Consider the following 24424-nt stretch of genomic DNA (forward strand, 5'->3'; position numbering starts at 1 on the left):
GGTATGGATGGCCATGGTCTTTGGGGTTGTGGTTCCCTAGGCTGGGGGCTTGGATCCCATCTGACTTCCGCTCTGAGGAGATCACCATTGGTCCGTCTGGTGTGGCTGAGGGGCTTCTGACTGCTGGAGCTGGCGGCCTTACCAGCAGGCTTGTCTTGACCCCGGGGGGAGGTGGCCCCTCTGTCTGTACAGTTGCACGCTGTTGATTACTTTCTGTCTCTCACTTAAGCACTGTTGCTTGCCTCGCCGCTCTAAAAGCCAAGTCTCATATACTTGGAACACACGCTTGCACACATACATGAGCGAATGTGTGCATGTACACGCACACACACACGTACACACACTAATGTGGCGTATCAGCCTCCTTCTCTCTGGCCTCTTCCTGGCTGATACCACCCTATATCTCTGACCTTTGTGGGATGGGGTCCCCTCCAGAAAGAGGCCTGTGGGCCACGTCTTCCAAATAGCACTTTCTCCCTTCCGCAGGCCCCCACACCTCCGCAGAGCCACGGTGTTTGCCAATGGGTCCCTGCTGCTGACGCAGGTCAGGCCCCGCAATGCCGGGGTCTACCGCTGCATAGGCCAGGGGCTGAGGGGCCCTCCCATCGTCCTGGAGGCCACGCTTCACCTGGCAGGTGTGTCCCTGGGTCTGGGGTGCCGAGACGGGAGCTGCCTTTCACGATGTTGGCATGTAGAGATATAGTCTCCTGTTTCCACTCAGAACAGCTTGGCGGGCAGAGGGAGGACGAGGATGCTGGGGTAGGAGGAGGGCATGCTGAGGGTGATAGGGGCGGCTCTGTGCTGGAAAGCACCCCAGCTTGCTGGGAGGACATCAGGTACCCTGACACACAGTAATCGGGCTATTTCCCACCTGCTCACATCTCTGCAGAGATTGAAGACATGCCACCATTTGAGCCACGGGTGTTCACAGCTGGCAGCGAGGAGCGTGTGGTCTGCCTGCCCCCTCAGGGTCTGCCGGAGCCCAGGGTGTGGTGGGAGCAGGCAGGAGTCCGGCTGCCCGCCTACGGCAGAGTCTACCAGAAGGGCCACGAGCTGGTGTTTGCCAGTACTGCTGAGAGCGATGCTGGTGTCTACACCTGCCGTGCAGCCAACCTGGCGGGTCAGCGGCGACAGGATGTCAACGTCACCGTGGCCAGTGAGGACCCTTGCCCTGATCATTGAGGCGAAGGGGAGGGGAGCCCAGGTCCCAGGAGGTCTCGGGCTCCGGGTGTAATGGTCAGAGGCTTCCTTGGTGCTCACTTGAGTTCCTCTTAGCTTTGGGTCCTGCAGGCTTAGAAATCAGCTGCTGGGAGGTGACATTGGAGTGGAAACTAGAGAGCCAGGCATGGAGGTTAGCATGACAACCCTCAGAGAAAAATGGTCCTCTGGCTTCAGAGGAAGAAGCAATGAACTGGAGTCTAGAAGACGCTGGCCCCACTCTGTGCCCATTGCACAGAGTGACCGTGGGTAGCAAGTCACCTGCCTTGCTAGGGCTCAGTGTTGTCATCCATAAAATGGGGCTAATAGTCCACTACCTACCCTGCAACCCACTGCCTTCCCTACAAGATGGTTGGAGAGATGAATGAAATAGAAAGAAAAAGATTTTCGTTTTTGGGAAATAGTGAACAAACTTCTAAGTGATTATTATTTTATTTGTTATGCTTTCTAAATTTCTACAATGAGCATACTACTTGTGAAATAAGAGGAGAGGAAAGCACTAAATATAATAAATGAATAGAGCGAAAGTGCATGGGATAAAGACCTACATACCTTTGCTACAGGCATAGAGATTTTATTTACTTTTTTCTTTTACCATTCCTGTTCTAAACCTTTATGATAGTTTAAAAGAATGCATAAGACAAACCCTTGCACACCGACACACAGTTTTGCAACCTGCTTCTTCCACTTACCTCTACGTCTTTTCAAGTGGGTACATTTCAAAAATGCAAAAAGATTTTGTAAATTTGAAGTTGTGACGGCACTTCCCGTTAAGATGCTGAAACCTTGGAGACCTGCTCTCTTGTATTCAGGTACCTGGTTCAGTGGGGAAGCCGCAGCACACAGGTAACATGTGCTCAGGACACTTCCCCAGCGACATACAGACAGACACAAGCAGCAACAGTCAGCCTTTCTCCAGTCTGGGTCTGTAGATCACCCATTTTGTTGGGGGTGCTTTAAAAAATGCAGAATCTGGGACCCCTCTCCAGATCTCCTGACGCAGACTCTCTGGAGGAGAGGGTTTAACGAGTACTTCAGGTGATGTTTACACATGCTGAAGGTGGAGAAGGCTGGCTTTGATCAGCCATTTGACTGGCACTGCCTGAGCCGTGCCCTGCGTCCTGCCCTGCACTGAGAAGGAGGCCTGCGTGAGGTGTGCAGGGGTAGGGTTTGGGGAGGGAGCGCAGAGGAGGGAAAGCTCCGTGGCTGCATTCCGCCAACAGATTTATTGAGTGCAGTCATTGTACTAGGCACTGTTCCCAGTCCTGGGAATGCAGCACTGGACAAAGCAGAGACAAAGATCCCTCCCCTTGTGGGATTCATAGTCTAGTAGGAGCGACAAAGCAAATAAGAAAAACAGTTGTTGAGTTAACAAGTAGATAATTTTAGGTGGCTGCAGAGCCATGAAGAAAACTAAAATAGAGTAAGTGACAGAGAGAGACACGAGGGCCAGGGGGAGTTGAGGGAAGACTTCCCTAGAGGGTGGCATTTGAGCTGATGGCTACACTAAGGAGGGAGCCCTGTTGATAGGCCCTGAGACAGAAATGGGCTTGTGTGTTGGAGGGACAGCGTAGCCTGTGTGGCTCGAGTTGAATAAGAGGCGGTGAGTGTGGTCGAGGTTGGGACTAGATCACGTGGGACCGTGTAAGAATTTAGGAAGGACTTTGGCTTTTATTCCAAGTCTATCAGTTATCTACGGCCGTATAACAAATGACTCCAAAACGTGGGGGCTTGAAATAACAGTCGTTTCGCTTCTGATTCTGTGGGGAGGGTTCCATGGGACGGCTCCTCGGCTCCATGGGCTGTTGGCTGGGCTCGTGCACATTTGCAGTCAGCCGATAGGTCAGCGGGTGGCTGGCTCTTCCCTGATGGCCGCGCTCACACGACTGGCAGTGGGTATCGCCCAGGGTATCTTGGTTTTCTTCCACATGGCTGCTCCAGCAGCCTCGCTCAGGCTTCCTCGCATGGAGGCTGGGTTCAGAGTACGAAAGTGGAAGCTGCAAGGCTTCTGAAGGCATTGGCTTAGAAAGTAAGTGCACGGCGTCACTTCCACTGTTGGACAAGGCCAGCCACCCAGATTGCAGGCCGTAGAGACACAGACTTCACCTCTTGATGGGAAGGTGGCAACATCACGTTATAAAGAGATGGAAAGGGATGGGAGGATAGTTTACAGCCATCTTTGCAAACAGTTGGCCACGCCACATGAAGTCGGAGGATAGAAAGCCCTTGAAGGCTTTTCAGTTGGAGAGGGACGTTTTCAAAAGATCACTCTGGCTGTTCTGAGAAGACTAGAATGTTAGAGGCAAGAGTCAAAACAGGGAGACCAGTTAGGAGATGACTGTAATTGTCTAGGGGAGAGGGTTAAGGGGCTTTGAACAGAGGTGGTAGCGGTGGAGGTGAGAAGTGGTCAAATTCAGGATATGTTTTGGAGCTAAGGTAGATAGGATTTGTGTAGAATGAGTGTGATGGTGGGGAATGTAGAGTGTACAGAGAAGTCAAGGCTTGACTTTTGACTTCTGCAATTGCAGGATAGTGGTGATATTTATTGAGATGGGAAAGCTGGGATGAGCAGGTTTGGGGAGAAATCAGGTGTTCTCTTGCACATCTAAAGTTTGAGATGCCTATTAGATAGCCAGTGGGAGATGCCAGTAAGCAGTTAGATTTGCAAGTCTGAGGCTCATGGGGGGACGTCATGAGTCAGGGTGCAGGTTTGCGCATCGTCCACTCATGGCGTTGAAGGCTGTGGGCTGGATGAGATCATTTAGGGAATGGGTGTGGCTAGAACTGAGGCCTGAGGCTTGGAGCATGACGGTGTAACAAAGAGCAAGGGTTGTGGAGTCATAGAGACCAAAAGACCTCTCCCTCTCGTGTTATTTAATCACCACTACTTCTGAACCTCTATCTTCTTAGCTGTAAAATGGGTATAGGAATACATACCTTGGGGGTTTCTTGTGCCCATTAGCGAAGATAATGTTCAAAAGGTGCTGGCCTGTAGGCCTTCACTAAGGGGTAGTTGCTATAGTTGTCACCGGAGCAGACAAGGGTTTCCAAACTCAGGGCCTCGTGGGGTATTAGAATTTCTTGGGATTTGATCCTTTGCTTTTACAAACATGTTCCTCCGCCTTCACTGTCCCCTCCCTCTAGCTGTGCCCACATGGCTGAAGAAGCCCGAAGACAGCCAGCTGGAGGAGGGCAAGCCAGGCTACTTGCACTGCCTGACGCAGGCCACGCCGAAACCCACAGTCATCTGGTACAGAAACCAGATGCTCATCTCGGAGGTGAGAGTGATGGCTGCGGCTGGGGGGGCAGAGCCCCCTCCCACTGCTCCCCTCCGAGCTGACCTCCCGAGGCTGCTCCCAGGGCGATGTTGGTAGGGGTTCAGGCCAGGACCTCTCGTGGTCACGTCTTGTGTGCTGCAGGACTCGCGGTTCGAGGTCTCCAAGAACGGGACCTTGCGCATCAACAGCGTGGAAGTGTATGATGGGACATGGTACCGCTGCGTGAGCAGCACGCCAGCTGGCAGCATTGAGGCCCAAGCCCGTGTACAAGTGCTGGGTGAGCTGGCATGCGAGGGGACGGTGCTTTGCCTGGCGGGCAGGAGAGTGAAGGGGAAGCAGCAGCAGTGTTCAAGACCTTCAGGCCTGCCCCGGCCTCTCTAGCTGCCTCAATTCCTCCTCTTTCTACCTACCCGCCCTCTCGCTACTGAAACAGAAAAGCTTAAGTTCACACCACCGCCCCGGCCGCAGCAGTGCATGGAGTTTGACAAGGAGGCCACAGTGCCCTGCTCAGCCACAGGCCGAGAAAAGCCCACTATTAAGTGGATACGAGCAGGTGGGTACTGCGTAGGCCGGGGACGGGGGGTGGGCAGGGCCATCCCCTGGTCAGATGTGTGCACGTCTGAGGACCAGCTGCGTGCCCAGCGCCATGCCAGGAGCTGTGGGGACACAAGAAACGGAGGGCCAGTTTATATTCCAGTTAGGAAGAAAAGAGCCAGACCCAAAAGAAATCAGATGATAGCATTAGACTCTATATAAATTGACTCGAGACAACAAGTGATTGGATTGGGCCAGACAGTGCTATAACGTCCTCCCTTCTCCCTTTTCAAAACAGTCATCCTTTCCCATGTAAAAGTACACTAGGCTCCTTTAGAACATTTTGGGAGGAAAAATATAAAGCATAATCCTACCCTCCATCATCTCTGGGTGTGTGCCTTTTTCTATGTGTATCTTTCTGTTTTTACAGAGTGATTTTATTGCACGTTTTCACTTAATGTACTTATTGTACATTTTCACTTATTAAATTTACATGAGTAAGTCATGCTTACGCTAAAAAAAGAAGATGCAGATAACTCTGTAATGTTATATCCTTTTTTACTTAACATTATCAAGCATTATGCTATGTTTTTATACATCAACATTGATTTTGATGATGGTGATAATATTCCAATGATTGAATTCACTATAATTTACTCAAATATTCCCTAAACGTTGGAGATTTGTTGCTAGCCATCCTCCTCTCCCTCCCTTTCTCTCTCTGTCTGTCTTTCTCTTTCTTTTTATTGCTATAATAAACATCTTTAAGCCAAAGTTTTTTCTGGATTTGGATTTGTTTCCTTTGGGAAAGATTCCCAGGAATGGAATAATTATGTATAAAAGGGTATGCACATTTTTACAACCCTTGATGTGGATTGCCAAATCGTTTTTTTAAAGGGCTGGGACGGTTTTTACATTCCCATGAACAGTGGGAGTTAGGAGGGTTGTCGGTTGTGAGGAGGAAGTGGGCTCTCTCTGCTCAGGTGGCCTGGGGGAGTTTTCTCTGGAAGGTGGGGCTCAAACTGGATCTGGTGCCTGGGATGGTGGCAGAGAGCAGGGCTCGGTTCTGGGAGTGAGGAATGACAGGCAGAGGATGAGAACGAGGCAAACTCAAGGCCCAGTCAGAAGCCCAGTTTGGCTTCTGCGAAGTGGAACATTACACAGGGCGGCAGAAGGAGGTGAGACTGACAAATCAGAAAAGAAGTAAATAACAGGGTCTCCCAGTGCCTGGCTCGGGAGTTGAGACTTTGTCGTGGGTAGTGAGGAGTGAAGACATGTTTTTGAGTGGAGATGAGTGACTGAGGCATTGCCAGCCAGCCACCTGTATGACTCTGCTCAGTCCCGTGATTTCCCTTTGTTGCCCCTACAGATGGGAGCAGCCTCCCAGAGTGGGTGACGGACAACGCTGGGACCTTGCATTTCTCCAGGGTGACCCGCGATGATGCCGGCAACTACACCTGCATCGCCTCCAATGGGCTGCAGGGCCAGATCCGGGCCCATGTCCAGCTTACTGTGGCAGGTGCGACCGTGGCAGGGCTCTGGGGCCAGGGCTGGCAGGCCCTGTGGGGCAGCAGCCTGTCCCCTGCCAGCCCCATTGCTCACTGCTCCCTGCCCCTCACCGGGCTCTTCCCATCCAGTTTTCATCACCTTCAAGGTGGAGCCTGAGCGCACGACCGTGTACCAGGGCCACACAGCCCTACTGCGGTGCGAGGCCCAGGGTGACCCCAAGCCACTCATTCAGTGGAAGGGCAAAGACCGCATCCTGGACCCCACCAAGCTGGGACCTAGGTAGGGCCGTCTCGCCCCCACACCCACCTCGCCTCTCCTGCAGCCCAGTCTCCCCAGGAGCCGGTGAGGTGGGCAGCACTGTGGCTTCTCTCCTGGCAGGATGCACATCTTCCAGAACGGCTCCCTGGTGATCCATGACGTGGCGCCGGAGGACTCGGGCCGCTACACCTGCATTGCGGGCAACAGCTGCAACATCAAGCACACAGAGGCCCCCCTCTACGTCGTGGGTATGGGCTGGGGACCGGAAGTGGTGGGACCAGACTTCTTTCTTATCTTTGTACTCATCAGCCCCTGTACACAGAAGGCACTTAAACCATTCTTGTGGTGTGGGTGGGATTCAGCTGTGTCCCCTCGGCCGTGCCACGGCGCAGCCATACAAGTTTCCTGGCTTAGAGCTGGGCTGTTGTTTCTTCACTGTCCCGCAGCTGGGGTGTGTATGCATGTTGTGGTGTGGGCGGGGTGTGTGTGCTTGTTCTGTAATGCTTTCTCTCAGGTCTCCTGCAGTAACCCATACATCTCCCGGGGTGGGCAGAGAGGGGGTCAGATCAGGATGCCTTGACACAAGGTTCCTTTTTCCTGGAGGCCCAGAGAGGAGGATGTGTCAGGTAAAAGGCCCTGACTAGGGTCGGGGACTTGAGGTTTGGGTCTGGCCTCTCCTGCTAACCTGCCATACGCCCTGACAGGCAGATGTTACTTCCTCTCCAGGGCTTGTTTCTCCATCTGTAAGATGGGAGCGGTTTAAATGAGAAGTTCTCACATTTTTTTAGTTTAGCAACAGACCTCTTTTTCGGCAAGAGTACGATGTGGGCCTTTAGCTGGATAACAGTGAGCTGACAGGCCCCTTGATTGCAGCCACTGGGTATGTGTGGGAGTTCGGGGATCATGCATCGTCTCCCTTTGGGCGTCTCTCCCTCAGTTCCCCTAACTTGCTCCATGAGACCCTAGGCCACTGAAATCCCCTAGACTAGAAGATCCCATCTACTCATATGTTTCTTGAAGAACCTGCTCTGACCTGGACAGTGTGTGGGATTCTAAACCAGAAGTTCCCACATGCTGTTGTTCAGGGCCTGACTCACGGAATGAAGTTGCTTAAGAAGCTTCTTAACAAACTGCGAGTGTGGTGGGTCCTCGGCAGGTGTGGTTTGTATGTATGTCCCTGGCCTGGTGTTTGGATGCACAGCCAGCTTGGGAGTCACTGGCCTCCCCTCCTTCAGAGCTCCCTATGACCTCGGTGGGGCCTGAGGCCCCGGCCCTTGTTAAAGCCTGTGACGGTGGTGACCCCCCGCCCCCCAGGTCTCTCTGGTTTGGTCAGGCAGGCCGTCAAGGGTCTGGGAGGCCAAGGGTCTGGGAGGCCGTCACGTGTGGGGTGTGCAGGAGCTGGTAGAGAAGGAAGGCTGGGTTTGCTTCCCGGGCCCTGCCCAGACCTCTGTGTCTCTCTCAGATAAGCCTGTGCTGGAGGAGTCGGAGGGTCCAGGCAGCCCTCCCCCCTATAAGATGATCCAGACCATTGGGCTGTCCGTGGGCGCCGCTGTGGCCTACATCATTGCCGTGCTGGGCCTCATGTTCTACTGCAAGAAACGCTGCAAGGCGAAGCGGCTTCAGAAGCAGCCGGAGGGCGAGGAGCCAGAGATGGAGTGCCTCAACGGTGAGGGGCCGCCTGGCGGAGGGCGGTGGTGCGGAGCGCCCTCCTGCGGCCATGGCGGGGAGAGCAGTGGCTCTGGAGGAAGTAGGTGGTCCTGGAGCGCTCGGTCTTGGAGCTGCAGGCGGGTCTTGGAGCTGCAGGCGGCTGGGACCAGAGCTGCCCCACCCCCCGCTGGAAACCTGCAGTTGGCTGATTCCCAGGGCCTTGGCTTCTGAGAAACCTGGCTTAAGACTTCCTCATTGGAGCCCCATGGGCCAGCTTCCTGTGTTTCCCTGCCTTCTCACTGCAGCATGAAGCCACAGATATAATCAGTGTATACATGTTTCTGTTGCACATCTTGTCTACCTCCATGAGTCTTTGCGTTCCCCCAAGGGCAATCTGTCTATCTCTCTCCCTCCTCCTACTCTCCGTCTCCTCCAACTGGGAGCAGCGCCCTAAGGGCATTGCTGAGTCTCCCTTAAAAGCTGAGGTGCTCAGGAGCGGGGCCTGAGTCTCCCTTGTGATTTCCTCTTTTGCCTGTTAAGGGCTTTGCCCGTAGGAGGCCTTATAAAAGCAAAACCCCTTATGTTTGGAGGTGTCGAGGGACCGGTCCTTCAGATGAGACTGGAACAGTTTGTTCCATTTCAGAGGTTGCAATCAGCTGCGTCAATTAAGTGGTCATCCTGTAAAGGATACCTGTCACCCTCACCTCTGGTCCCATTGCTTCATCAGTTGGATGGCTCTTGTGTGGCACACTGGGATTAGACACATTTGGTGGAAGTGGGGGATTGGGGGAGAAAACAGGTCCCCATGCTGGCCTGAGTATCACATCTCATCTTCACACTCCCCTGTGCCCCTTCTTCCCAGGCGGGCCTTTGCAGAATGGACAGCCCTCAGCGGAGATCCAAGAGGAAGTGGCCTTGACCAGCTTGGGCTCCGGCCCCGTGGCCACCAACAAACGCCACAGCACAAGTGATAAGATGCACTTCCCGAGGGCCAGCCTGCAGCCCATCACCACACTGGGTGTGTTACAACCCTGCTTACCCGTAGGCCACCAGTTCTGTCTTGAGGCTAGGTTAGGGCTGGTGGCTCTGAAGACCCCGAAACCTTAGAGATGCAGGGGAGCATAGGGGGGATCTAGTCCCCAGCGCCCGTGGTTCACACCCCTCCTCCACAGCTTTTGTCATTCCTGTGTGTTATTGATTTGATGTTTTCTTTAGATTTTTTTTTTTAAACTTTAAAGTTAGCTTTGTTCTAGGAGAAAAGTGTGAGAAATGAGGGATTGGTGCTAGTTACATTTTTTCTGAGCATACATTAAAACATAACCATGCAGACATGTTTGTCATGAGCCACCTAAAATTCTCATGCAGACCACCCTTTGGGACACCCTGAATGTTAATCCCATCCCTTTATTTTACTGCTGGGCACTTGAAGCCCAGGGTGGGAGGAGAAGGGGTTTGCTCAGGGTCCCACAGCAGAACTAGGGCGCGGCCCAGTCCAGGTATATGTGTGTGGGGGGCAGCAAGGACCCCACGATGTGACAGAGAGAAGCGAGGCGCCTTCCCAAGTCAGGGCTTCCTCTGCCTGGGTACAGGCAGCTGGCTGACTCCGACGTGTCCCCACAGGGAAAAGTGAGTTTGGGGAGGTGTTCCTGGCGAAGGCGCAGGGCTTGGAGGAGGGGGTGGCAGAGACCCTGGTGCTTGTGAAGAGCCTCCAGAGCCGGGACGAGCAGCAGCAGCTGGACTTCCGGAGGGAGTTCGAAATGTTTGGGAAGCTGAACCATGCCAACGTGGTGCGGCTCCTGGGGCTGTGTCGGGAGACCGAGCCCCACTACATGGTGCTGGAGTATGTGGACCTGGTATGCTGCTGGCAGGGCTCTGGGGGGCTTGGACAGCGCAGTGCCCTGAGGGGGGTGTGTGGAGGGGCCACCGTGGAAACTCGTCTCGTGGGCTCCACTGAGCCCTTGGCCTGCCTGCTGCTGCCACCTTGAGATGCTCAGCCTCCTGCCCACCCCCCCACCCCAGCTCTCCCACACCTGCCTTTCCTTGATGGCACCCCGTCTTTGCTGCCTGCCAGTCTTGTGTCTGGGGGTTGGTTCGGAGTTCTTCCCGTCGTTACTCTACACACGGCATGGACACTTTCTAGGTCTTCTCCCCTGACTCGGGTTTTCTTTGGTTTGTCATTTTTATTTCTCCCCAGGGTTTATCACCCCTTGAGAACAGACTTATCAGAACCTGGCTTTCCTTCCTTCCTGGCATGCCGTCCCGCGTGAGGCACCAGTGTTAGCCTACTCACCAGCCTTCTCTTTCCACCCCACTTGTCAGGCCCAGATTTGCTGCTCACTCTCCATTCTGCTACTGACCTTGGCCTACTCCCCTTGGTCCTCAAACTTCTGCTTATCAAATCCCCCAGCTTGGGGTGGGGGTGGGGCAGGAAGGGGAGGAGTAATCCTTAATCTTCTCATTCGAAGTGCTTATGAGTGCTTTGTATGTGCTTCTGCTGCTGGGGTTCCCTCCTGTTTGTGTATATCTATTAGATAATAAGACCCTGGAGAACAGAGGTCATGGGGGGGGGCTGTGTTTTCCTCTTCGCTCCCTGGGGGCAGGGGCTTTGGCACCTGCCTGTCTGGGGGCTCCCTTGAGGGTAGATATGACTCTCTTTCTGATTGAGACAGCTTCCAGGAGGCATCTCCTATGTATTTATTAATTCCCACTGGACTTGCTCCATGGGAGGGGCATCCAGGTTGGGGTGGACAGTCAGGTCAGGGCTTCTTCCCACCTGCCGGGCAATGTGAGCTCCTGCTTGGTTTGAGGCTTTGAACAGGACAGCTGGGCTCTGACCTGACAGACACTCTGGGCTTTTCCCTCAGGGAGACCTCAAACAGTTCCTGAGGATTTCCAAGAGCAAGGATGAAAAATTGAAGTCACAGCCTCTCAGCACTAAGCAGAAGGTGAGGACAGGGAGGGTGAGGTCCCCGAGGGTGGGCTCGGAGCAAGGGCCATCGTTGTAACAGGTGCCACTGATGGAGTGCTCCCTGGGTTCCAGGCCCTCTGGTAAGTACTTTGCATGTGTTATCTCAGTGATCACAATAAACCTCTTAATATGTGTCACTTTCCCCATTTTGTGGGTGGACAAACTGTGGTTTAAGAAGTTAAGTGACTTGTCCTCGACCACATAGACCAAAAGAGGCTTTGTATTGCCACATTGCCTTCCTATAGAAGAGCTCTCTTCCCCCATGCAACTGGAGCAGGACTTCAGCTCCCTGCAGGGCACACTGAGGTGGAGGGGCAGCAGGGAACACTTTCCCAGAGGAGCAGCAAGCAGCTCCTAGGGGCCTGCAGGGCTGGGTGTGGCCCCGAGTGTGTTTCTTTAGCTTCTGAGTGTGGAAGACTCTCCTGTGAATGGGCTGCTGCGGTTCACCCATTTTGGTTTTCACACTTGCACTGTCACTGGTGCTGTAGGCTGCCAACCTTTCCTTCCTTTTGTCCTGCTGCCTTCTGGGCAGAGGGTTGCTCTGGGCTGGCTGGAGCCGCATGGTAGAGCAGATTGGGTGGAAACAGCAAAGAAAGGAAAGTCTGCCGACTCCCCGCTGGCCACATGGGATGATACCTACTGCAGGCGCCTCTGCCTGCCCACTGCCTCCTCTCCTACCTCTGAAATGGTTCCGCCTCCTTCCCTGTGACTGGGCAGTCTGCTTCCAAGTTGACAGTGAAGTCACTTCATAAACCAATCAAAGCTCAGTGCAGGTAGGCAGACACTGCTAGGGCCCTCCCAGGTGACCATTCCTTGCCTTTTAGGTCCCAGACCCTGGGGGCAAGGCAGAAAGGTGTGGCTGGTTGATCAGTCAGGTGTGTGGGACCCTGGCTGCCCCTGATCTCTTCGGAGAAGTGGCTCTATGCTCTTCAGGCTGGCCTCCTCCTCTTACAGGTGAATTTACTAAGGCCCAGATAGGGCAAGTGACCTGGCAGCAGGTCACCCAGAGCTGGCCTCCTGACACTGAGCCCCTACGTCCATCCCTGGAAAGCTATAGGACAGGATGGGCTACGCCAGCATGGGATATCAGAACTCCAGAGCTCACAAATTAGGGCCTGCATGGAGCGAGCTAATCTTTACTGAGCCAGCCATGGTCCTAAGGGACCTTGGAGATGCAAAACTAAAACTGCCAGGCATCCTTGGAGCACTTAGGACCTAGTGAGGGAGCGAAAGCAAATGAGGAGGCACCTGCCATACAGACTTCAGGTGCAACACAGAAAGCGAGTAAGAGACATAAATTAAGAGACGTCAAAGCGTTCGCTTCCTTTAGGTAGACAGACAGTTGTGGTTAACAAAGAGGGTTTCCTGGTAGAGAAAGCCATTTGTGTTAAGTTCTCAAGGACAGGAAGTAGTTGAATGGCAGGAAGGAGATGGATTCAGGAGAGGGGAGTCAAGGTAGGTTTCTGTGGCCGGGACAGGGACATAGGCTGACAGGAAACCAGCTACCTCCATCCCATGACCTGAGGGACTGTATTTAGCCGAAAGGCATCACCTTTGCTGAAGATCTCTCCCACACTTGGTGCCAGAGCATCTTAAATTTGATGGGGAGCTTCAATAAGTTGGGTTCCACCCTCTCCCAGGACAACATCTGCATCAGATGAGAGGGAGTGGGATTGCTTAAAAAAAAAAGTAGATTTCTGGACTATACCTCACTCAGATTCGGGAATCAGGGTATCTGACAGTGGGGTCTGAGAACCTGCGTTTTTCAAACAACCTTTCCAGCTGATTCCTAAGCTCATTCAAGTTTGAAGAGTCCTTGTGTAGGACAATGGTCTTGAAATGTTTTTGGATTAGGATTCCCGATAAGAAATGCATTTTACATCATGACCCAGCACATACACACGCACACACACAACTAAAATGAAACTTTCACAACACTGTATTTGGTGCACTTGATATTTCCTATCCTACCGTGTTTCCCCGAAAATAAGACCTAATTGGAAAATAAGCCCTAGCATGATTTTTCAGGATGCTCAGACTGTAAAATAAGCCCTACCGTATTTCCCCGAAAATAAGACCGGGTCTTATATTAATTTTTGCTCCAAAAGACGCATTAGGGCTTATTTTATATTACCAGCATCCTCAAAAATCATGCTAGAGCTTATTTTCCGGTTAGGTCTTATTTTCGGGGAAACACGAAGGAGAGGCAGCTGGCCTAGCCCAAGGTGCAGCACACAGTAGGTACTCAACAAGTGTTCTTGTCTCCTTGTCTCTGATTGGGTGGTCTCCTTGCACTAGGTAACTCTCTACCATTCCCATTCACTTTTATTCCTATTTGAATTTCAGGAATTTAGAATCAAATTAACCATAACCTTTGAATAATCTGTGACATGCTCTCATAATTGGTCCACACATATGTTTTTACTTATTTAGTTGGTTGTTTTTTAATGTGCTTTTTGGTCGTGCATGCGTGTGTGCATGCGTGCGTGTGTGTTTTTGTTAAGTTTTTATTTTGATATTTCAAACTTAAAAGAGTCTGAGAACAGTTCAAGGAGCTCCTGCACACCCTTTATCCAGATTTAGTTGTTTGCATTTTGCCCCATTAGTTTTCTCATTCTCTCTGTAGGTATGTGTATTGTTATTTTTCATGCATATTAAAATTATTTATTATTCAGTTACAGTTGACATTCAATATTATTTTATGTTAGTTTCAGGTACACAGCATAGTGGTTAGACATTTATATAATTTATGCAATGATTCTCCTGACTAGTGTAATACCTACCTGGCACTATACATAGTTGTTGCGACATTATTGATAAGATTCCCTATGCCGTACTTTACATCCCTGTAACTATTTTGTAACTACCAATTCATGCTTTTTTTTTTTTCTGAACCATCAGAGATAAGTTGGAGACAGACTTTTGACCTTTTGTGATCAGATATGTGTACAAATGATATCGGGTCTTGGTTTATATTTCCTTGATCACCAATGATATTGGTTTTTGGCTACGTTCTTATCTTCGTCCCTCCACGATGGCATTATGTGATGGGCGACTTCTCCCTTATGGATCCTGGGAATGAGTCTATATGCCAGAAGAAACATACAGCTGGCCTGTAACTTGTTAAATAATCTTCCACAGGTCACAGGGATCTCTGCATTTCTGTTTGCTTTGTTTTTATATACAAGGAAATGCTACAGGTCCCATGTGTCCCTTGGGGGTTGCTCCTAAGGTTTGGATAAGGCAACAGAAGCAAAAGGGACGTGGGTCTTTTTTTTCCCTTATGCTCTTAAGAAAGCAGTCTTAGTTATAAAAGCCAAAAGGTGGAGACAACTCAAAAGTCCATCAACGGATGAATGAATAAGCAAAATGTGCTGCACGCATATAGTGGAGTATTATTCAGCCATAACAAGGAATGAAATTCTGCACATGCTACAACATGCATGATCCTTGAAAGCATTATGCTAACTGAAATAAGTTAGACACATAAGGACACATATTGTATAATTTCACTATATGAGGTACCTTGAACAACCAAATTCATAGAGACAGAAAACAAAAGAGGTTACCAGCAGCTGCGAGGGGAGAGAATTATTGTTTAATGCATATAGTGCTTCTGTTTGGGATGATGGAAAAGTTCTGGGAATGGATATTGGTGGTTACTCGGCATTGTGAATGTACTTAATGCCCCTGAATTGCACTCTTAAAAATGGTTAAAATGATAAATTTTATGTTATGTGTATTTTACCATAATTTTTTACCTCCCTCAGAAAACAAAAAAAGAAGAAGAAAAAAGGAAATACTAGAAGAGTAAAGGTCAAAGATCAAATTAAGAGTTAAGAATTTAGAAAATGTATATTTTTATTTTACATTTATGGATAGGGAATACAATATCTGATTCAAAAGCCAGAATGATGTAAAAAGATACACAGGGAAGCGCCTCACCCTTGGTCCTGTCTCCTGTCATGCCCTTTCCACCAGCCCCTCCCATTCCCACCTGCCCATCAGAGACCAGTGTGACTGCTTCCTTTATTCTTCCAATACTTCTGTAGCAAACAGAAGCAACTACAAGTAGATATTCTCATCTTTCCCTCTTTCTTACACGAAAGGTAACATACTAGGTTCATTGTTTGGCATCGTGCCTTATGTGTAAATCTTGAGGAGTATGAAATATTTTAAATGCAAACTCAAAACTGATGATTTCACACATTTATAGAGGAAAAGGACACAGGCATATTTTCTTTATCCAAGTTGCACTTTTTAATAAGTGCAGAGAAGTTCACTTTTTACTTTGGTAACAAAAGTTAAAAAAAAATAGAAAAGAAATTTTCACTTCAAGAAGCATTAAGGATGGCTGACTAGTCCTGGGGGAGAAGTTCACAATGTGCAAAGCCCCTCTTTCTAAGCAGCTTCAGTTCCATAGGCAGCTAAGAGATTACCACCTTGTAAAAACAAAGGAAGAAATGAAACCTCCCCACCTTTCAGTTATCTGTCCCAGAAAAGGGAACACTTGGGGTGGGGGTGGTCTCTAGATGACCACTGCTCTCTGGTTCCAAGAGCAAGGCTCTGTTCTTTTCAATTTAAGAAATTCACTGGGCATCCCAGGAGACTGTGTGTTGAACTCCATGAACCGTTATGTCCCTAGGCCTCCTTCTCTTCTCCCAACCTTTCCTCACGAAAGACAGACAAAACAAGCAAAACCTAGCCCATCATCTTCCCAAACTATTTTAGTCACAACAACTTTGGCCATTAAAATCGAGAGAAAGAGAGAAAGACACCAGAAAACCAACTGCTGCCTTTTAAGGTTCTATTTAAAAACAAACAAACAAACAACAACAAAAAAACTTTGTTTCCTCAAGATAAATCCAAAATTGAGAAATGTGACAATGGTAGTGATTATATGTTAAAGGTAGGTAACATATATTAAAATAATCTGGTTTCAAACTTAAAAAAAATGTAGCCACTTAAGCATTGCATTCATTCAAGTCATCCATGTATTCAATACTTTTTATTCAAGTACCTTTTCGAGCATTTTTATATGCCAGAAATGGGGACACAACAGTGACCAAGGCAGCAAATAAATTCCCTGTCCTCATGGAGTCAGCTTTCTGGCTGGAGAGACAGACAACAAAGAAGTAAACAAACAGACACATACATTTAGGCAGTGACAAGAGCTATGGAATAACAAAGTAAAGCAGGATAACAGGATGGGGAAGGAGGAAGGAGGAAGCTCTCTTAGATATGACTGGGAGGAAAGGCCCCTATGAGGAGGTGTCCAACTCCAAACAAGGGAGAGGGCCAGTCGGTGGAGATTGTGAGCCAGGGAAATGAACCTGGGAGAGAATGGCAGAGGACAGACAGGCTGGACCAGGCTGAGGGGAGACTGAGAGGAGGGGAGAAGGTCAGAGAAGCATGAAGGGGATAGACAAGTGTGGTCTGGGTTAGGGATCAGGAAACTGTGACCCAGAGGCCAACTCTGGCCTGCTGCTTGTTTTGGATGGCCTGTGAGCTGAGATTGAGTTGTACATTTTTATTTTTCTTTTTTTTTGTTTTTCTTCCCTCCCCCACCCCCAACTTGGGTTGAAGACGTTGTTTCTCAGTCTAGCTGTGTAGGACGCAGCTCCCTGGCCCATGCTGGTATTATGAGCCTTTTGCTCTTCCCAGCTGAGGCATCGTTTGGCCTCTCACAGCAGCTCACAGCAGCCCACGCTATCCTCTGGGCTCACCGCAGCCCAGCTCCAGGTCGAGCCGTTGTTCACCATCTTAGCGGTAGAGGGCGCAGCTCACTGTCCCATGTGGGAATCAAACCAGCGACCTGGGCGTTAGGAGCGCGGCGCTCCAACCACCTGAGCCGCCAGGTTGTACATTTTTAAATAGTTGGTAAAAAAAATTAAAAGAAGAATTTGTGACAAGTTGCCCCATAAAAAGTCATGACATTCAAATTTCAGCATATGTACTCATTTTTTTTCTGGTTGCTTTCGTGCTACGATGGCAGAGTTGAGTAGTTGTGATTGAAATTATAGGGGCATGGATCTCTACAAGCACTCTCCTGGTGTTCCAATTTTATGTGTGCGGCGTGGAACACTTTCTCCCTGGTGGTGTCAGTCTTCTGCTGGTACAATTCTTGTCTCCCTTCTAGACTGCCCTCTCACTGGGAGCCCTGCCTTGCCATTCCTGTTATATTCCACCAGCACCCAGCTGTGGGTGGGGTCCAGTAGATACTCAATATTCAGTTCATTGATATATACTTTAAAAATATTAGTATAACTTAGTTATTACTACACTTAAGGTATTCTATATAATAATACATTCATGTGTCTCTAAAATTTAAAAGGGTATCAGTGAAAAATATCCCTAACTTTCTTACACTTTAGAAAATAGTTTGGCATTATTTTGGAGAGCCAGCAATACTCATAGTCCAGACCCACACCTAGATATCTTAAAGAAACTCATACATGTGTATACCCATAAGAACAGTCATAGCAGTATTGTTCTTAATAGCCTCAAAATGGGGGGGGGGGGACCAAAACCCAAATATCCATTGGTATTAGAATGACTAAATTGTGGCATATTCAGGATGAAAAAGAACTCTGTATAATGGTAGCCCCCCAAAAAGGATGACTCTCGCAATGCTGAGTGAAAGAATCAGGCACAAAATAGTATACATTTTGTATGCTTCCAACCATATCGGGTTCCAAAACCGAATCCTATTATTTGAGAACATATGTGTAAGTTGTAAAACTAGAAAGAACAACCAAGAAATTATTATCATAAAGTCAGGCTAGTGATTATCTCTGGACGGGAGAATGTATGATGAGAAAGGAGCCCTTAGGGGTTTCTGGGGTGCTAGCATTGTTGGTTTTGATTTTTTAACTAGAGACCATTACCTGGGTGTGAGCTTTATAATCAGTTGTGAAAGTATACATATAGTTGATATTTTCTATATGTAGTTCACAATGTAAAAAACGTAAACAAAAAGTTTCCCTACCTTTCCCTTCTCTAGCCCCCAGATCCCCCTCTTTGGAGGCAACCAGTGTGTGTGTGTGTACACAAAACACACACACATTATATATATATATTTATATATATGTATATATTTGTGTGTGTCTTGTTTTTTTAATATACAACTTATAGGAAATACGTCATTTTGAAGTAAAAAGGGAAAGGAACAACCCGTAAAGATGTAAGCTTTGGTTACTGACCAGTTATGTTTCACTCAGGAAGGGGTTACTGCTGTGTTCTCCCTGCCCCATGTGCCACTCACTTATCTAGAATCTGCTGTGTGTCTGAGTGGTTCCATAAGCTTAATTTCATTTAATTCTGTTTTTCTAACAACCCAAGTGAGGCAGGCACTGTCATCATCCCATTTTACAGAAAAGGAAACTGAGGCTGTTGTGCCTTTGCTTTTGGGCTTCCTAAGCATCCCACTGATGGCATTGAGACCTCACCAAGGGTTGTGTTGGAGGTTGTCACGTTGATGCCCCTTGACGTGGGCGCTCTGACAAGCTCCTTTCTCACTCCAGGTGGCCCTGTGCACCCAGGTGGCCCTGGGCATGGAGCATCTGTCCAACAACCGCTTTGTGCACAAGGACCTGGCTGCTCGCAACTGCCTGGTCAGCGCCCAGAGACAGGTGAAGGTGTCGGCCCTGGGACTCAGCAAGGACGTGTACAACAGGTAGAAGGACATGGGTGGGGCGGGGCAAGGGGCAGAGGACAGATGTAGTCTGGGGGGTGTGGGAAGGGCTTCGTGTCTGCTTAATCCAGAACTAGGTGGCCCAGGAAGGGGCAGCGCCTTCTCATCCCCTCCAGAGGGGTGGCAGGCGTCCCAGCCAGTGGGCCACACATCCCTGACATTTTTACATTTTCTCTAGTGATAAAAAATGATAAATCCTTTCTAATCACTAGTCAAATTTTATAACAGTTTATATATAATTAAACTATGCATATGGTTCCCTCTATACCTTCCTGAATTCAGTAATTATTATTTTGAAGCCTATGATTTAAAGCTCAGCACCCACAGGCAAAAGTTGCTCTGGAATGCCTACACACACTACATACTGCCTCCAGAAACTTCCCCTCAAGTCACCCCAGTTCTGAGTCACCCCAGTTCCTCTGACTATTGCTTTAGTCATGATTGATTTATCACTAGTAAAGCTTTTGAAAGTTTCCATGTCACGTGTTCTCCTTTTTCACCTTTTTTAAAACCAGTACTGGAAGTGTGTATGAGTATTAGCTTTTTTATTACATGAACATCTAGGCAAAGTTTGATTCTCAACAGAATTTGTAACCATCAAACCCCACATGGATGCCTCCACATTTCATCCACTGTGCCTCCGTGCTCAGCATAAATGTTGCCAGTTTCTCCGAGTGCCCTGATGTAGAAACATTGGGTTCTATCGAGCTTGGGTATGAGACCCAGACCGGGCATGAGAGTGGGATCCCAGGCCGTGTTCCTCACTTCACCCCACTGTGTGAGCCACAGGGGCTCCACCCCCAACCCCTTGTATGGTTTTCTTCTGCAGTGAGTACTACCACTTCCGCCAGGCTTGGGTCCCGCTGCGCTGGATGTCCCCTGAGGCCATCCTGGAAGGTGACTTCTCCACCAAGTCTGATGTCTGGGCTTTCGGTGTGCTGATGTGGGAAGTGTTCACCCACGGAGACATGCCCCACGGTGGGCAGGCTGACGATGAAGTGCTGGCAGGTAGGCAGTTGTGTTTCCAAGGGAGGAGTCCAGATGTTCTCCAGGTGGAGCGTTTGCTTAATGTCCTGGGGCTGGCTCAGCCTGCCTTCCCTCTCGGGGCTGGTATTAGCAGGTACAAAGATACGACCACTCCAGTTGTTGAAATACTGCAATGGTTTCATGCTGGTTGGTAAATAGCCCTTGGCCCCATGCATTGGCTGCCTTCTGCGCTGTGTGGGCGGACCCTGCCCCAACCAGGCCGAGAGAGCTGGGGCCAGGGGAGTTAACCAGTTTGGTTGTAAGATACCCCCAGCATACCCACTCCTTGAATTAGCGCCCACCCACCACTGGCCTGTCACCGCCACCGTGAGTCGCCCTCCCATGGCGGTTTATGGGAACTGCAGGCTCCACAGACGATTGGACAGGTGGTTACAAGTTTTGACTAACACTCCTCCCGCCATCTTCCTGCAGACTTGCAGGCTGGGAAGGCCAAACTCCCACAGCCTGAGGGCTGCCCTTCCAAGCTCTACCGGCTGATGCAGCGCTGCTGGGCCGTCAGCCCCAAGGACCGACCCTCCTTCAGCGAGATCGCCAACACCCTGGGAGACAGCCCCGCGGACAGCAAGCCGTGAGGAGGGAACCCAGGCAGCCTGTGCGTCAGGATGGCGTGGGCAGGGGAGGACGTCCTGAGGGGTGCCCGCAGCATGATGGGCCCTGTCCTCCTTGGCCCTAGGGGCCCCACCCTGGCACCACAGGCGCTGCTGAGGTCTGGGCAGGGCCTGGGCTTTCCTCCTCTTCCTCACTCTCAGCCCTCTGGGAGGCCGATGGGGACCCAGGTGGGGTGACTAGAGCTTCGGGCTGGGCAGCTTTCTCTGCCACCCCTCCCCCCATCAGGGACAGTGTGGATGCCTCAGGTAACCCTAGTTCCTGGCCTGGGCTTCCTCCCCGTGACCAGGTCCAGTTCTGCCACTCATCTGCCCACTCTGCCCAGGGAGGGCTAGGCTGACGATGAGCTGGGTTTGAGGTGTTTCTCAATATACTCAAACTCCTGGGTGGTTCTGGCCCACGAGGCCCACGTCAGGGTCTGTGCCGGGATCACGGAGGACAGCCAGTGAGTCCTCCCTGCATGGACTTGTGCGCCTGACCCAGCCCCATGCCTCCTCCCCACCCTTCTCTCCTTTCCTCATCCTAAGTGCCTGGCAGATGAAGGAGTTTTCAGGAGCTTTTGACACTATATAACCCGCCCTTTTTGTATGCACCGTGGGCGGCTTTTGTATGTATTTGCAGCGTGGGGTGGGTGGGCATGGGAGGGAGTGGTGGGCCCTGGAGGAGATGGGGAGGGGGGCCACCCCTGCCTCACACCTTTATTGTTGTTATTTGTTTGTTTGTTTTGGTTTTTTTTTTTTTTTTTTACACTCGCTGCTCTCAATAAAGAAGCCTTTTTTACAGCTTGGTTCTGATGTTAATTCCCTGCCATTGCCCTTGAATCATGTCCCGTCTTCCCTCGCGTATCAGAAGGAGCCATGTGCCTTCCTGAGTCTGGTGGGGCTTAGATGAGAATAACTGGCAGATGTGGGTCCTTCTCGCTGGTTAGGGAAGCAGCGAGAATGTGGGCTCCGGAGGCAAGGCCACCTCTTGTCTGCAGGATCCTGTGTGGCTTCTGACTGTCAGCTACTCACTGCCTAGCCTCGTCCTCGTGCTCAGGTGGGGAGAGTGGAAGTGTGAGGGGGGACAAGTTAGAGTAGGACAGCAGGAGTCCTTAATGACAGATTCAGATCTCTGAATCCCTTTAAGACTTGAGGTAGATGGAGTGGATAATATCCACGCCAGTGCCTCATTGCTCCCGGGCCCTCAGCTGGTTTGATTCGTGCCTCTCAGTTACCTAGACTCTGTGGCATCAGTTATATTCTCCCGTATTCCAGTAACTTCAGCCTGGTGCCCCATCCTAAAGAAATGAGTCCTTGACTCGGAAATTGCTCTAATTAATTCTGTTCCTCACTAAACTTTGCAGCAATGAAAATAACAACTAATATTTATTGGATACTTGCTCTGTCCCAGTCACTTTGCTAAACACTTAACGTGCATTATTATCTCATTATTATCTCATTATCTCATGTAATCTCCGCAACTACTCTGTTAGCCAGATGTTACTGTTCTCATTTCATAGGTTAGGAAACAGGCCCAGGGAGGCCAGGTAGTTTCCCCAAGGTCACACCGCAAGTAACTGAGCCACTTACTTGATGTACAGTGTGTTACATCCCTCAGATGTGTTGGAGTGAAAAAAAAAAAAATTTCTCTAGAGCAGTGTTTTTTCAAATTGTGGGCTGCAACCAGCGTTTTAAAAACATGAAACATGATAGAAACTATCTGAGTACATTGTATACCTTAAGGGTAAGTATTCTTTTACAAAATGTTGTTGGTAACATTTGATACATGTTTGTGTATACTGGGTTACATAGTAGTCAGCGATTGGGGTGGCGATCCTGCATAATAACCCCCAAATCTCAGTCACTTACAACAATTTATTTTTCTCCCTCATGGATCTGCAGATTGGTGAGGTTCAGCTGATCTTGGCTGGACCTAGCTGAGTTCAGCCGGGGTTGGCTCCAGGCTGTAGGACTAGTTTGGGTCTATTCTACTGGTCTCAGCACATACTCTCATGCAGGGGAAGCAGCACAAGAGGTCAAGCCAAATCACACAGGCACATTTAAAACCACAAGTCTGTTAACATTTTATTTGCCAAAGCATGTCACATATCAAAATGCAGCAACAGCAGTAGTAGGTTCTGCAAAGTCACATGGCAAAGGGTGTGGCTGTTTAATTCCAACACAGAGTGTGAAGAATTGGGAGCAAAAATCGAATTCACCACAGGTTGCGATGTAACAATGATTTCTTAACATGGGTTGCACTTGGAAGTACTGGGGAGGCACTGCTCTAGGTCATTAATCCCTGATCCTTTTCTCACTCGTGGTCTTGCTTGATCACACTGCAGCAGCCAACATTGCTGGCCACAGCTGCCTTTGCAGACTCCCCTGTCTTGACTTGGATGATGGTATGTATGCCTTCTTCCCCTTCTCTGACCAGGCCAGCCCCAGCTGAGGCTTCCTTCTGCCTGCCCCAGAGATTGTTGTTCTCTTGAATTCTGTCCTTGGCCTTCCTCTCTCTACAGTCTCCCCTGCAGGAATCTCATCTCTCCTCATGTGGCTTTAATTGGCCCTGTAGTGTGGATAGTTCCTTCCCAAAGTGTTAGCTGCAGTTCCAGCCTCCGCCTCAAGCTCCAGACACATACTCCCCATTTCCTACAGGACATTTTCCTCTGCTTGTTCCGGTGGGCCCAAACTGAATTTCTCTCTCTCTCAAACCTGTTCCTCTAGCCAAGTTCCCTCTTTCCAGGAGTGGTACCAATGTTTGGAGGATAGTCACCCTTACTCAAAATCTCAGTCCAACATGAGTCTTCTCTGTGGATCCCGCTCCCCATCTAGTCCGTCACCAAGACCCATGTATTGGGCCTCTGCCCTGTTTATAGCTTTGCTTTATTTTAAGAGTCAAAAAATGTATGAAAATAATACTGATCGAGGAAGAAATCAAATGGTACAGATTTCTAGCTAAGCAAAGAACACACTCCTCTAGTCCCCAAACTCCTCTCCAGTGGCTGCTTACCACTATTAGTGTTCAGAGCATGGCTTTCCAGATTTTTCCTAGGCACACTGATGCATGACCCCTTTTCTTTTTTCCTTTTTTTTTTGTTTTTTTGTTTATTGGGATGACAATTGTTTGTGACCCCTTTTCCTTTCCATTGCCTCTAATACTGCTATCAGTCGAGAGCTCTTCTATGTCAAGTTAAGAATAACCGCATAAAGGTTAACTCCAAATGAAAATAGTTTTAGAGTGTTGGTAATTTCTTTATTGTAATTTTTAAAAGCAATCCATAGTTTTTGTTGTGATATTATTTAGGTGATAACAATCAGGAGAAGGAAATGAAGGTCAGGGTGGGATCTGGCTGGAATTCTGCTGCCCTTCTGGAGGTAGTGCATGGTCTGGGGTAGATGTGAGCTCCCATCTTCCAGGGGATGACTGTGATTTAGGCCTTATCTGAGAAACACTAAACTCACATTCCAGAGAGGCCAGGCAGGGGACTTATCTGAGCTCAATGGGCTGTAGGGAATCTAGTGAACCTGACAGCAGATGCCTCTTCTATGGCCACCATTCAACTCAGCGCTAGGCTGTCATTCTGTGGGTAACATAGGCCTGGAGTGGCTAAAAATACCAATCTTTTGAGAGCGACTGGATATTCAGATTTTTATTTAAAATCTGATTTAAAGATATTATACG

At 49.4% G+C, this 24424-nt stretch overlaps 1 protein-coding gene across 1 annotated transcript in view; it reads left to right on the forward strand.

Moving 5' to 3' along the window:
* The window catches only part of PTK7 (protein tyrosine kinase 7 (inactive)), a 58662-nt gene extending 37122 nt beyond the window's left edge, over positions 1–21540 (forward strand). Inside the window, exons 6-20 of the mRNA XM_019738437.2 lie at positions 487–635; positions 890–1156; positions 4363–4496; positions 4638–4773; positions 4930–5049; positions 6400–6549; positions 6668–6818; positions 6918–7045; positions 8260–8463; positions 9307–9462; positions 10065–10297; positions 11309–11389; positions 18936–19087; positions 19935–20113; positions 20564–21540. Of these exons, the coding sequence (XP_019593996.2) occupies positions 487–635; positions 890–1156; positions 4363–4496; positions 4638–4773; positions 4930–5049; positions 6400–6549; positions 6668–6818; positions 6918–7045; positions 8260–8463; positions 9307–9462; positions 10065–10297; positions 11309–11389; positions 18936–19087; positions 19935–20113; positions 20564–20724 (2401 nt within the window). The 3' untranslated portion in view covers positions 20725–21540. The remainder of the gene's footprint in view (positions 1–486; positions 636–889; positions 1157–4362; positions 4497–4637; positions 4774–4929; positions 5050–6399; positions 6550–6667; positions 6819–6917; positions 7046–8259; positions 8464–9306; positions 9463–10064; positions 10298–11308; positions 11390–18935; positions 19088–19934; positions 20114–20563) is intronic.
* Positions 21541–24424: the final 2884 nt, after the last annotated feature.

The sequence above is a fragment of the Rhinolophus sinicus genome, linkage group LG05 (genome assembly GCF_036562045.2).
Source record: "Rhinolophus sinicus isolate RSC01 linkage group LG05, ASM3656204v1, whole genome shotgun sequence".
Taxonomy (NCBI): Eukaryota; Metazoa; Chordata; class Mammalia; order Chiroptera; family Rhinolophidae; genus Rhinolophus; species Rhinolophus sinicus.